The sequence below is a fragment of the Talpa europaea genome (genome assembly GCF_964194135.1).
Source record: "Talpa europaea genome assembly, chromosome: 14".
Taxonomy (NCBI): Eukaryota; Metazoa; Chordata; class Mammalia; order Eulipotyphla; family Talpidae; genus Talpa; species Talpa europaea.
Window position 1 is genome coordinate 6,263,341 of NC_140082.1, and position 13,190 is coordinate 6,276,530.

Here is a 13,190-nt window from a genome sequence, read left to right on the forward strand (position 1 = left end):
AATGAAACCTATCCCTTGAGGAATCTTCAGCCTGGCTGGTCCACCTTTCTGTCTGTTTTTGCACCTGATTCTCTCCACGTCAGTGTGTCCCCTCTTCCAGTGGGGCCACTGTGCTTGCCTGGTTCAGTTTCTTCCTCCGATCCATTGCCTGCCTCCTTCACCCACAGAGCGTCCTTCCCCTCCACTTGCTGCCAAGCCCAAGCATTCTTTTCCTCGCCCTCTAGCTGGAAAAGCATAGAGGCTGGGGCTCTGGCTACTATGGCTGGGCTTTTGGCCGAGGAGGGCTTTAAAGCCTTCTGATAAGCATGTACGATCACGATCCAGTGGCACCAAAACCACTTCTGTCCCCCAGTGTCCAGATTTGAGAAGCGACAGCTGGCTTGCACTGAATTAATGAGTGGTGAAAGCAGGTAGGTGATAGATGCCTCCAGAACACGGATCATGTTACTTAGATTCCATACACTGGTACCCACTGGCTTTTCATTCTTAATGCTGTCTTAAAAGGCTTCTCTTTTATATATATTCATTGTAGAAAGTTTAGGGCGAAAAAAGGAAGAAAAGTTTAAAGAAAAGGCCTTCATAGCTCAAAAAAAAAAAAATCCTCATTCCTTTTTTGTTGTATATTCCGCTCTTATATCTAGTCAGTCCTCACTTTGTGCCCAGAGGTTCTGGGAAACTGCAACTTGAAGAGAAACAGCTTATGACCAAAGAAGGTCCCTGAATAGAGTTTTGTTCAAAGTCGGTCAGTTTTCATGAGATGACATTGTACACGAGAGAGGACTGCTGGACACAGGTCATTGCAGACCTGTGACTTATATCCTACCCAGTTTTGGAGGTTTTCCCTTTTTTTTAAAAAACTTACTCTGATCATCTTCTAGGGCCTTCATTATTTACCTAGTACTTCTTTTTAAAGGCTGCGGTGCATTCCTGGGTGAAGGATGAGTGCATCACTCAGGCAGTCTGTCCTGGGTGGGCGGGCATTGTTCCCAGGGTATTGCTCCTGTGGCTGCGATGTTAGAGGAGCATTCTTTTTTTTTTTTTTTAATGTAGATATCCTCCGTGTCCCTTCTTTTTCTTTTCTTTTTTTTAATATTTATTTATTTATTTATTTATTTATTTATTTATTTATTTATACAAGCACTGGGTACAGTCAGAAGCGCGGGAGGGTGAGAGAATTCACCAGAGCCAGAGCGGGGAGCAGAGCAGGCAGAAGGACCGAAGTACACTGCTGAGGGGAGCAGCGGGCGGCAGGAGAGGTCTGTGTGCCATGTGGGACCCTCCTCCAGTGGGCAAGAAGCAGGCGGGGATCAAACCGGTGCTGCAGAGGCTGCGGGCAGCTTCGCAACCCAGCGCTCAACCACTGCGCCACTGGGGAGGCCCTAGAGGAGCATTCTTGCAGCGTGTTGCACAGAACTCCCAGCACTTCCTTGGACAAATACCTGTGAGGGGAGAGGCCGAGCGGGCTCTTAGTGAAGCTTCTGCCCCATAATAATATTTGCTTTTGTTTCTCTCTAGACACTACAGCAGCAGGAGTGCAAGCTTCTCTATAGCCGAAAAGAAGGTCAGAGGCAAGAAAATAAGAACAAAAATAGATATAAAAACATCCTACCATGTAAGTATTCATATTCTGTTTAGTACCAGTCACTCCTGCAAGTTTTCATGCCCAGTGTCCCTGATCCTGGGGCTCTGTGTCTCTCTCTGCACACCCCAGGTTCAGCCTCTTCACTGTGAACAGTTTGCAGAATAATCACTGTGGTGGGCATGGAGGGCCTCAGTCACCAAGTTCCTGTGATGCTTTTTCCTGAGTAAAATTGCCACTAGGACACTTTGGGCGTGTTTGTTTCCTTCTGTTAATTCAGAGAGTGATCATCTTGCCATCTTCCTGGTTCAGGCCACACCATGAGCCTCGGGTTCCAGTTTTGCATCCTTGTTCTGTAAGACCAAACCCCAGGGCCCTGGGGGAAGGCACACACCTCCTTTCTGGGACTCAGTTCCCTCTTGTGGGGAACAGACAGGTTCCTCCTGAGGGCTCTTCCTGCTGTTCTGCTCCCTGAAGCCCTGAGCTCGAGTTCAAGGTGATAGGGGTACATGACCACACCCCGCTTAGAAGAGGACCTGCAGGTGTCTGTAAAGCAGTGTTTCCTTTATACCAGTGCTGCAGGTAGAAAGAGCTCAAGGTGAACCACGGGGAGAAGGAGGCCAGGCCTTGGATGAGGACCCCAGGCACAGCGCTGCCCAGATGTCCCTCTCCTGAGGGCTGACTGTGCCCGACTCTCCCTCTCCTGCTCAGTCCACACCCATGCACACGAAGCAGGTGCCTTGTCATCTTGCTTTATTGACCTTTATAGCAAGGTCACAAGCGTCAGTAAGTGGGAGAGCATCCCAGAGCCACCAAAGGCCTGCTTTTAGCACCATTCCCTAAAGCAGCGGTCCCCAGAGTAGGGGAAGGCAGGGAGCATTTAGAGATTCTCTTTATTTATATCCTTTATCTAAAAAAGCAAAAAAAAATATTTTAATCTGATGTGAGGATGGATGGCAACATGTGCCTAGTGAATTTATCCAACTTACAGATGAAACTGGTATATGTGTTTACATAGTCCAGTGTTCAGAATTTATTATTAACGTTTATTGGGGTACCTGATCAGATTTGGAGAACATTGCTCTAATCTCTCATCAGGTATGAGCCATGTTTTCAGTGATTACGAACCCACCTTGAGTGAGTGTGTGCATGTGTTTGCACGTATGTGCGTGTGTGTAGTATAATCTTTTTCTCTGAGGCACGTGTCCCCACACCTGGTGTGCTGGATCTCACATTCGTATGGATATTTGTGGTGTGTGTAGGTGAGGATGGGAGGGAGCGGAGCACTTCTAATACTGAGACAAGTCAGGAAATGGCAGAGAATCAGATCGAGTCACAGCACGGTCCTAATGACCTTGGGGAAGCTGCTTCCCTTCTAGATCCAAGTTTCTCATTTCTACTCAGGAAGTCTGATGGGCTCGTTAGTGAGGTGGAGGGTTGTGGGGGAAGATGGAGGCAACAAAGGCACACACTATCTAAATAGCACTTAATGCCTTGTCCTCCCTTAAAGATCCCAGGCAAATTAATTTCCTCTGATTAGCATCTTGTTTCTTTAAAGGTGAGGCCAATGAAGAGTTTTTTATTTTTATTTTTGTAAATTGAGGTAAAGTTGGTTTACACCTCTGTGTATGTTGTAGAAATACAGGTTCACACCTTTTTAAATGTGTGTTACCACACCACACCTACCACCAAAGTACTAGTAACCCTCGACCACAGTTCCCTGGGCTCCCTGCACCCTTTACACACACACACACACACACACACACACACACACACACACACCCTGCTTTTGATAACCCCAGTTCTGTGGCTCCCTGCACCCTTTACACACACACACACACACACACACACCCTGCTTTTGATAACCTCAGTTCTGTGGCTGGATTCCAAGGGATGTTTTGCTTTGGTTTTCTGTTCCTTTGCTTTGTTTCTTTGTAATCCACATATGATTGAAGCCATTCAGTATCTGTCTTCCTCCTTGGGGCTTATTTTACTCCATCTCCTCCAGTTCCATCCATATTGTTGCAAATGGCAAGAATTCATCTTTATTTTTTAATAACTGAATATATTCCATCATGTATATATATCTCACCTTTATCCAGTCATCCACTTAGGTTGTTTCCCTGCCTTGGCTGTTGTAAATGATGCAGCTATGAACACAGGCACACATCTCGCTTTTCAAGTTAGTGTTTTTATATTCTTTGGATAGATAGCTTGGAGTGGAATTGCTGGATCATATGGTAGATCTATTTTCAGTATTGTGAGAAGTCCCCACACTGTTTCTCATAGAGGCTGGACTAGTCTACTTTCCTACCAACAGTATATGAGGGCTCCTTTTTCTCTGCATCCTCGCCATCACTTGCTTTTCTGGTCTTTTTGATAAAAGCCATAAAAGAACATTATTCTATGGTGACTTACAACTCTATTACTATTTCCCATAATACATTGCTTAGGGAAAGCACTTAGATTTCCTTTGGACAGAATTTGCTGATGAGAATTTTGATAAGATGAGAATTTTGCCTTCTAGATATTGTATTTCATTCTGCGTCATTAAAAAGAAAGCCCTTTTTTATTATGGGAAGTCTCATATATATTCAGAAGTAGAATAGTGTAAATATTAGCACGTGACCAAGGGGGCACCACCCAGGGGTCCTCAAACTTGCATACTCTAAAGTGGTCCAGACATCCCTGCTCACAAAGGCAGAGGGGGCTCTTTGTGTGAAAGATCTTTAATAGAAATCGGGTGCAAAGAGAGAGAAGAGAAGAAAGGATAATCATTTCCCAATAAAACACCCAAAGTTACCCATCCCCTCATGGGTAAATGCCCAACCAAACAGGGTTGGCCGAGGCAGGGCGCTTGAGGCTTGGAAGCTTGCCACAAGTCTAAGGCACCTTCTGGGGGGAAACTTAAGAAAGAGGTTCTGAAGCAGGTTCCAGAAAGCTGGGATAAAAGGAGATGCCATATCAAGATAATGACTGCCATTATCAGCCTCCATGTCGTCTGCCTTGCAGTACCTGGTGTGAGTCCGCCACCGGAGATAGTATTCTTCTTTCTTCTTCCTAGAGCCCTGCCTTCTGTGTGATAGAGCTGCTCCTGGCCCCTCAGCTCCATTCCTAGTTAAGTGAGGGAGGGAAACATGTTACCTCCCCCTTTTATGGAGTTGCCTGTGTAACATAAAGAACCCTCATCCACCCATCATCCAGCTCACAAATTCCAACTCATATCCCATCCTGTTTCCTCTGTACTTTGACTGCTCCCCAGATTATTTTGATGCAAGTCTCAGACTTGGGTCATCTATTCATTCTTTACTCTTCCTTTTTTTTAAATAAAACTTTTTATTTAGAAATAATTTATATTCCAAGGATTTTAAACTCACAATAAGTTACAAAAAATATAGAGGGTTTCCACATACCCATTACCCAGCTTCTCTTATAATATGCTGTGTCCATAGTGCACGATCAAAACCAGGAAGCTGACATTGCTACTTTATTCTTAGGCATTACATGGTATTCAGATGATCATATTCATTTAGGATTTAATTTTTCTGTGGTTTTATCAGCAAATGAGCAAAAGTTAGACTAGCCTAGAATGAACAGATTTGAATTGATTTGTCCTGAAGAGGTGTGGGTACTTGTGTGACTGGTCTCTTTTTCTTCCAGTTGATCACACCAGAGTTGTCCTACACGATGGTGATCCCAATGAGCCAGTCTCAGATTACATCAACGCAAATATTATCATGGTAAACTTGCCCTTCACAGTGCTTTATGACCAAGCATTGCAAGTCAGGTTTTGTATTTTCTTTCTTTTTTTTTTTTTTTTTTCTTTTTGCATAGAAGAACTGGGGTCTGAGAGGATTCACCAGAGGCAGAGTGGGGAGCAGAACAGGCGGAATGACTGAAATTCACTGCTGGGGGGAGCAGCAGGCGAGACAGGAGAGGTCTGCTGAGCCATATGTGGGTCAGCTCCCTGGCCAGGGATCGAACTCAAGCCTTAGTGGTGATAGTGCTGAGACTTAACCTCTAGGACACCAGAGAGGCCAGGTTTTGTATTTTCAATCCTTTCATGTGTCCTGAAGACAACTTTCAAATGTCTGAAGAATTTTCATCCTAAATTTCTAGCCTGAATTTGAAACCAAGTGCAACAATTCCAAGCCCAAGAAGAGTTACATTGCCACACAAGGCTGCCTGCAAAACACAGTTAATGACTTCTGGCGGATGGTGTTTCAAGAGAACTCCCGAGTGATTGTCATGACAACGAAAGAAGTGGAGCGAGGAAAGGTATGCTGCATTCTCAGCTAAGAAAATATTTTTAAAGTGTCTGACATGTCAGTTTCACCATGTTAAGTATGGAATAAGCAAATTAAGACAACTGTGGCCCTCTGGATCACATTTAAGTATGATGTACCTTGATGTTGTATTCTTTGTTTCTTCTGCTTGGGATTCCTTGGGCTTCTGGAAGCTGTGGATTTTTAGTTATCTTCAAATTCAGAAAATGCAGATTATTATTTCTTCAGATATTACCCCCTGCCCTACAGTGTCCTGTGAAACCAATCACGCATGTTTATCTCTTGTCTTACAGCTCACTGAGGCTTTGTTCATTTTCTTCATTTCTTTTTGCCCTCTGTGTTTCTTTTTGTTGCATAGTTTCTTTTGTTATGTCTTTTTTTTTTTTAAAGATTTATTTTTATTTGTACAATAGCTGGGGTACAGGCCAGAGGCGCGGGAGGACGATAGGATTCACCAGAGACAGAGTGGGGAACAGAACGGGCAGACGGACCGAAGACACTGCTGAGGGTAGCAGCGGGCAAGGCAGGAGAGGTCTGCTGCGCCATGTGGGCATCTCCCTGGCCAGGTGGGAATCGAACCTGCGCTGCAGAGGCTGCGGACAGCTTCACAGCGCTGCGCTCAACCCGCTGCACCACCGGGGAGGCTCGTGTTATGTCTTAAAGTTAACTTTTCTCTGCAGTGTACACTCTGCTGTTAGTCCTATCCAGAATGTTTTTCACAACAAACTTTGTCTTTTTCATTTTCAGGAGTCTTATTTGGGTCTTTTATTTTTTTTACATTTTGTATTTCTCCTTTTAACATGTGCATCATTTCTATGTCTTTTGACCCTGTGGAGTGTATTTATAACTGTTTTTGATGTCCTGTTACTAATGCTACTATAGACTTCATTTCATTTTTCCAGTTTTTTAGTTGTTGCATGTCAACTATATTCATCGTGACTTTTTAACATCAAAAAAATTGATATTAATTATCCAAATAAGTATTCATGTAACTATTGAAACACAGTACAGTTAAGGTGAAAGTTTGCCTTTGTCACCATCCATTATCCACCAATTACAATTCCCTCCTTCAGCGTAAAAGCCCTGTTAGCCATTTGCAGTGTATTCTTCTACAGTGTCTTCTTAGCATTTGTACCAGTACCTGTACTGCAGGCATTACAGACCTGCATTTACACAGGGAGATGTATTTCATGTACATATCCATACCAGCAGGCTTCTACTAGTACTGTTTTATGGGAAATGCTGTATGAAAAAATGCTTTCATACAGTAACTTCACCCTGCATCTTGGGTATTTTTGGTCCTTTTTCTCCCACTAAATACATGTTCTCACATCTCTGGCTAGTACATATTGGCCTATCTCATCTTTTTGGCAACGGTGTGCTGGTCCATGCTGTGGGTCTGACATCATCTATGTTAGGTTTTGTGACAGTGTTGTTCTTGCATTTGTGCATACATGCCAAGTGTTTCTCTGGGTTATCTGTCAGGAGGAATCGTGAGTGTGTGTGTGCTGTGGACTTTATTTAGTTCTGTCCTCCAGTGCTGCTCCTATGGACATTTCCCCAAATGGTTGTGCCCAGTCTGCATCTCGCCACAATCCTTATGGCTCTTCAGGTTTTTAAAATGGTAACATGTGATGCCTGCAGAGGTGTAGACAGGTCCCCTGGAATGACAGCTCTGCGTGCTCCCAAAGTGAGCACACCCACAGGTGGGGGGTGTTAACATGGAAACGATCTATTTGTGTTCTAGACAGGGCTCCTTTTTGAATATCCTTTATTTGGTTTATCCAAAAGTGGCATGGAATATAACTGTCATACCTGTAAGTTAAACCTAAGACCGATGGGTGATTTTGGATTTTAACTCCCATACTTTTCATATCAGCTGTGGAAGGCGTGTGGTGCTTTAAGACTTTTATTGTACTACTAGTTAGATTTGCGTATAACTTTGAGGCCAGATCTGGTCATCATGCAGCAAAGGCTTCCTGCAGTGGCTCATGAAGTAATGTTAGACATTCTTGAGTTAATTTTCTTCATGGTTTGTTTTTGCTTCAGGTGGGTTCAGCTGCCTAAGTATAGAGTCAAAAACTGAGCCCTCTGTCCTGCCTGGTGCCTGGTTGTAGCTGTCGGAAACCACCTGTTCTCAGCTGACTTGGGGGCTCTGATGAGATAATTCTTGTGTCTCTTCAGAGGAATCAGTATCCGTCCCTTTCAGAAGAGCTGCTGGAAACTCCTAGAAAGGACAGATATCGGGCAACTCCTCTGCTCTATCCCAGACATACCCCTCTTGTCCCCCTGCCCCCCAGTGCCTGCCAGTTTTCTCATCCTCCTCCTTCACTCTGCTGGTAGAGAGGGTGATGCTCTGGGCTTGTGTTCTCTCCCAGGCCTTTCTGGCAAGCTGCTGCCCCCTCCCCCCACACACAAGTGCACAGAGGAAAACCAGACCACACATTCCCTTTTGTGTCTGGGCTTTAATTTACACTTGATCTTAGCCAAAAAGCCAAGAGGTGACTGGGCTTTAATTTAAAGGCTCTTACATTTTAGAATTTGTTTGCCAAGGTTTACATCAGAGTTTGGAAAATTGGGAGGAGGGCTGAGGCAGTTTACATCTATTTAAAGTCGCCAGAGTGCATTCAGAGTTGTGCATTAATTCCTTGTTCACCCCAAGTTCTCTCCCTTCATCAGAATTGATTGGCCGGTGACAGCACTTCATACAAATAATATTAAGAGTTTATTTGGGGTGGATATAAAAATTGCATCAAATATGTCAGAGGTATTTGGACTGGAGGGAAAGCTGAATGCAGAGTAAAAATAAACACATAAGCCATGCCAAGCAAGAAATTGCACCATCCTTAATCCCACTGAAATTTCCTCCTTCCATATTTTCTTTCAACTCCTCACTAACTGTGGTAATATCTGCAGCTGCTCTCATATTTCTAGCTTTATAATGGTGAGTTTCTGTCTTCCTGATGTACAAGGTAAATTTATCCTGCTGATATTTGTGTCTTAGTGATTGTGAGAACTGAGTGGTGTTGGGTAATTGCTTCCAGAAAAAACAAAACAAAACACAGAAGCATTCCCTGCACAGGACACGTTGCCTAATAAATAGATCCATCTCTCATTGAACAAAATACCTTTCTCGTTGGCAGCGGGAAGGATTTTCTTGGTGCCCATGTTTTCAGTCGGCTTTCTGCAAAGCCAGCAGCTGCTGCAGGCGTGGCGTTTCCCAGCACCCCGTTAGGAGAAGGTGATGAGTATAGTAGGTATCAAGTGTTTCTGGATATAGAAAAAGCAGCTGTTTGAAACCCCGGACTGCCTTTCTGTGCTGGAGTTATTCACACTTGGGTTAGGTGAGGCGCTGAGTCCTCCCACACTGGTGCGGAAGGAACCTGCAATCTGCTTCCCGGGGGGCCCCCATCCAGCTCCGGAGTCCTTGCTGCCTTTCCTGCACAATGACTGGCAAATCTCTTGCTAGACGGCACCTTTACAGCCCTTAGTCTTCCTCTCTACTGCTCTGGTTCTTGACCAAGCCCTGACGCTACTGTGGCCTGTGGTTTGGATCTGACAGTTCTGCAAGGCTGCTTCCTCTTCCCACTTTTCCCTGGTCCTCCAAGTACCTGTGTCTCTTGTTTGATCTCCTTGTTCCTTTGTCTTGAAGACCCAGCAGGAGGTGCTAGAGAGGCCTACTTCCATGGTACTGAAGCAAGACCTGAACCTTTGTTTTCTGCTCCTTAGGCTTTTATATCAGAGTTCATAGAAATTAACTGTCTTTTCTCTGATCCCTTCAGAGTAAATGTGTCAAATACTGGCCTGACGAGTATGCGCTGAAAGAATACGGGGTCATGCGCGTTAGGAACGTCAAAGAGAGTGCCGCTCACGACTACACATTAAGAGAACTTAAACTTTCGAAGGTTGGACAAGTAAGTATATTGTCGTATCTTAGCGACTTTGTAATCGTGGATGGTCTGCAGGAGTCCAGGGGCCCGCGGTTCCTCGTATTGGCATGCGTTATGCATCATGCATTATGTGTTTGTTCACTCACTGACACGGTAGCATTGCTGGGGGGCTTCTGTGTGCTGGGCCCATGCTGGTCGTGCCATGAGTAGTGAGACACTAGACTGCTACGTTGCACACAAGACAGACACAGCCCCTGTCCTCATAGAGCCCTGCCAAGCTTTCAGATAGTGCTTGGTTTGTGAAGGCCACGGGGTGGTATGTTCGAGGGTGACTGGCACTTGAGGAGGAGCAAACAGGGAGGGGCTCCTTGAGGGAGTGTCGCTAAGCTGAGGCCTGGAAAGGGAGGAGTCAGGCATCCAGAGCTTCTGAAGCAGAGGGAGCAGCAGGTGCAAAGACCCTGAGGCCTATTTAGTGATCATATTCCGTGACATCAGATCTTAGTTGCACGTGATTCAGGTTTGTCCCAGGGATGACTAACAAATTACAAAGCAGGGTTAGATTCAGTTTAATTTCGTGATTAGAGATGCTTACTTAGTCAAGGTCTTTGGGGACTCAAAGTTGAATGAACCAGCTGTTGAGGTCCAGAGATACAGTTAGTTGTGTAGCAGCGAGAAGCCATATCTCTGTGGAGGTGGAGAGCCGTGCTTCCGAGCAGAAGGGGCTGCGATGCACAGCTACACACTGCCGAAGTGCAGAGACTGGGCCCCTGCTGCCTGGGGCTGGGCACCAGGGAGACTGTCTCTGAGGGAGGGGCTTCCGAGGGAGCAGTTGTTGGAGGGAGGGCCTCTTAGGTGGAGGTGTCCTTGGTACTGAAGGAAGAGCCGAGGGACTAATAAAATGCAAACTGTAGGAAAATAGATTTACAAGGGTCACAGGTAAGTGGGAATCAAGGGTTTGCTGGGGACAGATAAATGCACGCGCTATTCTTTAGTTGTCCTGGAATTTGTGATATTTTTTTTTTGCTAAGAATGTGCAGATCTGTGTGTCAGGCTGTGCCTGACACCCATGGACTGGGATGGGGTGGCCTAGAGGCCAAAGGTTGTTAGAAGATGGGTCTGCAGTGGTTGGTCCAGGGCGAACAGCCTCCTCACACATTCCAGAGACAATGACAGTTGTGCTTTCTTTCTTTTCTTTTCTTTTTGCATAGAGGAACTATGCAAAGGTTTGGGGGTGAGAGGATTCGCCAGAGAGATTAGGAAGCAGAAACAGGAGGGCGGATCTACTGAAATACACTGCTGGGGGAGGCAGTGGGCAAGACAGGAGAGGTCTGCTGTGCCATGTGGGTCAGCTCCCTGGCTAGGAATCGAACTCATGTCGTAGTGGTGATAGTGTTGAGACTTAACCCCTAGGCCATCAGGGAGGCCCTGTTCTTTTTTGTTGTACATCTTGTTTCTCCCTTTGGAAGTGCGTATGATGTTAAAATGCCAGAATTAACTGGAAGAGAAGCTGGGGGATATGAGTGTTGCCTGGGGGTGAGTCCACAGGTTGACTCTGGGAGGAGGAGGAAGAATCAGCCCATGTTAGGGTTGTGAGTCTGAGTGGATGGTGTATGAGATGGGCAGGCTTGGAGTGTCTCCTTGAAAGGTGGTGGGCTGGTGGTGGGGGCAACAAAAAAGTGAGGGCCGATGAGATCACTGTGGGGATGTGAGGGATTTGATGGGGAGGGCTGGTCCTAAAGGGGAGGGCCAGTTTTCTAGATTGAGAAGTGGGATGGTGGCAATGGATTTGAGGAGGGAGGCTAGGAGGATAGAAGGATGAAGAACAACTTTCTGTACAGGTGAAGTCTGAGATGTCTTTGAGACTTTGAAGCCAGAGTGGCCAGGGTAGAGGTTGGATAAGGAGGGAAAATGGGGTGAAGGGATTGGTTTGAATCGATGGAGGGATAGCTCTCCTGGTGCAGCAGGAGGGAAGGAGAAGCAGGTGGCCACAGATGCAGAAGCAGAGCAGAAATGGGTCTTCTCTGTATTCTCTCCAGCCTGAGGCATGGCAACAACCGACATTTGAAGGGAGTAAGAAGAGAGGAAATATCTGAGGAAAGTGGAGCAAGTATGAAGTAGCAGTTGTGCAGAGAGGGCAAGAAATTCAGTCGATTCTGGGCCTTGCTGAGGCCCCAGGGAGATGGTGACCCTGCATATTTAGCAACACCATTACCTGGGTGAATGATCTTGCTGCAAGGGCACCGCTGTTCCCCAGGTATAGGGCAGAGAGAGTGGGTGTTTGGGCTCATCTCTGTGTGGGACTTAGCTGGGTGGCACAGAGGGTGAAGAGAGAGTCGGGGCTGGAGGTGTGTGGTGGACAGCGGGTTATCTCTCCCCGCCCCTGCAGCCAAGCTGGAGGCAGTGCTGAGGGAGGGTCAGTGGGCTGGGGAGCTCCTGGGGGTGGTGGGACTAAGCTAGAATGTTTCAGAGACATGAGAGGAGCTGGACAGGGGAGCTGACAGCAGAAATAAGAGAGATTTAGAAGACTTCAGACAAAGAGTCCAGGCAGGGTTTTTCTTCAGTTTTAGTGATAAGCCAGCTGCCTGCTCATTGTCAGGGATGCCGGCCTCAGGCTTTTGGGCTGGTCTTTGCACCCTGGGATGCAGGTGCAGTCCTGGGGTCCTTCGTGACTCCAGAGCTACCACTCACATAGGATCCACACACATTCACGCATGTGACCTATTTTCTAAAGTGCTGTCACATGATCTCGTTTAAACCCCCGACCTCAAGGAGAAGCTGAGGCAGAGACCCTGGTGATCATTTGTGGGAAGCAGGGTGTATGCGGCAGCTGGGCTGGGCTCTCTCTGTGTCCTCTTGAGACCCCAGTTTGTAGTTCACTGTAACATCAAGAAAAATCTTTATTGTGACATCAGCAAATTAAATTCACGTTATTCAGGAAAATATCTTAATTATGGTTGTCTTGGATGTCTTAAAGGCCCCCGGTGGTGGACATTGATGTAGTTTCTCTCCCTCCCCATCCCACTTAGTGTCGCCAGGTGCCCTAAATGGGTGGACCCAAGCAGGGAAGTTTTGGCCTCTGTCTTGGTGTCAGTGTTGGTCTTCACTGTCCTCCAAAGAACGCCGAGCAGAGTGCTGGCTGTCTTCATTGATCCTCACAGTGATAGCAAGATGCAAATGAAGAAACTGAGGCTCAGATGTCCAGGACACAGTGAATGTGGATGCTGGGACATAGGCCTGAATCTTGCCAAAATAGGTCTTCTTACATACTTTGCACTAAGCAGACACATAAAATATCATGATCTCAGAATTAAAGTGTGTGTGTTGGAGAAGAGGAGGAGGATTGTGTATGAAAAGACAAAGAGGAACAAGTGTCTCAGGGAGGTGCCTGTTTCCTCTGGTGGGAACAGAGCCCCCTTCCTGGGGTCGAGCTGCACG

At 46.1% G+C, this 13,190-nt stretch overlaps 1 protein-coding gene across 1 annotated transcript in view; it reads left to right on the top strand.

Annotated features, from left to right (window-relative positions):
• Positions 1 to 13,190, top strand: part of PTPN11 (protein tyrosine phosphatase non-receptor type 11) — a gene marked incomplete at its 5' end in the record, with an annotated part of 60,824 nt that overhangs the window by 34,521 nt on the left and 13,113 nt on the right. Inside the window, 4 exons of the mRNA XM_084253192.1 lie at positions 1,516 to 1,612; positions 5,240 to 5,319; positions 5,699 to 5,857; positions 9,648 to 9,779. Coding sequence (XP_084109318.1) covers positions 1,516 to 1,612; positions 5,240 to 5,319; positions 5,699 to 5,857; positions 9,648 to 9,779 — 468 coding nt within the window. The remainder of the gene's footprint in view (positions 1 to 1,515; positions 1,613 to 5,239; positions 5,320 to 5,698; positions 5,858 to 9,647; positions 9,780 to 13,190) is intronic.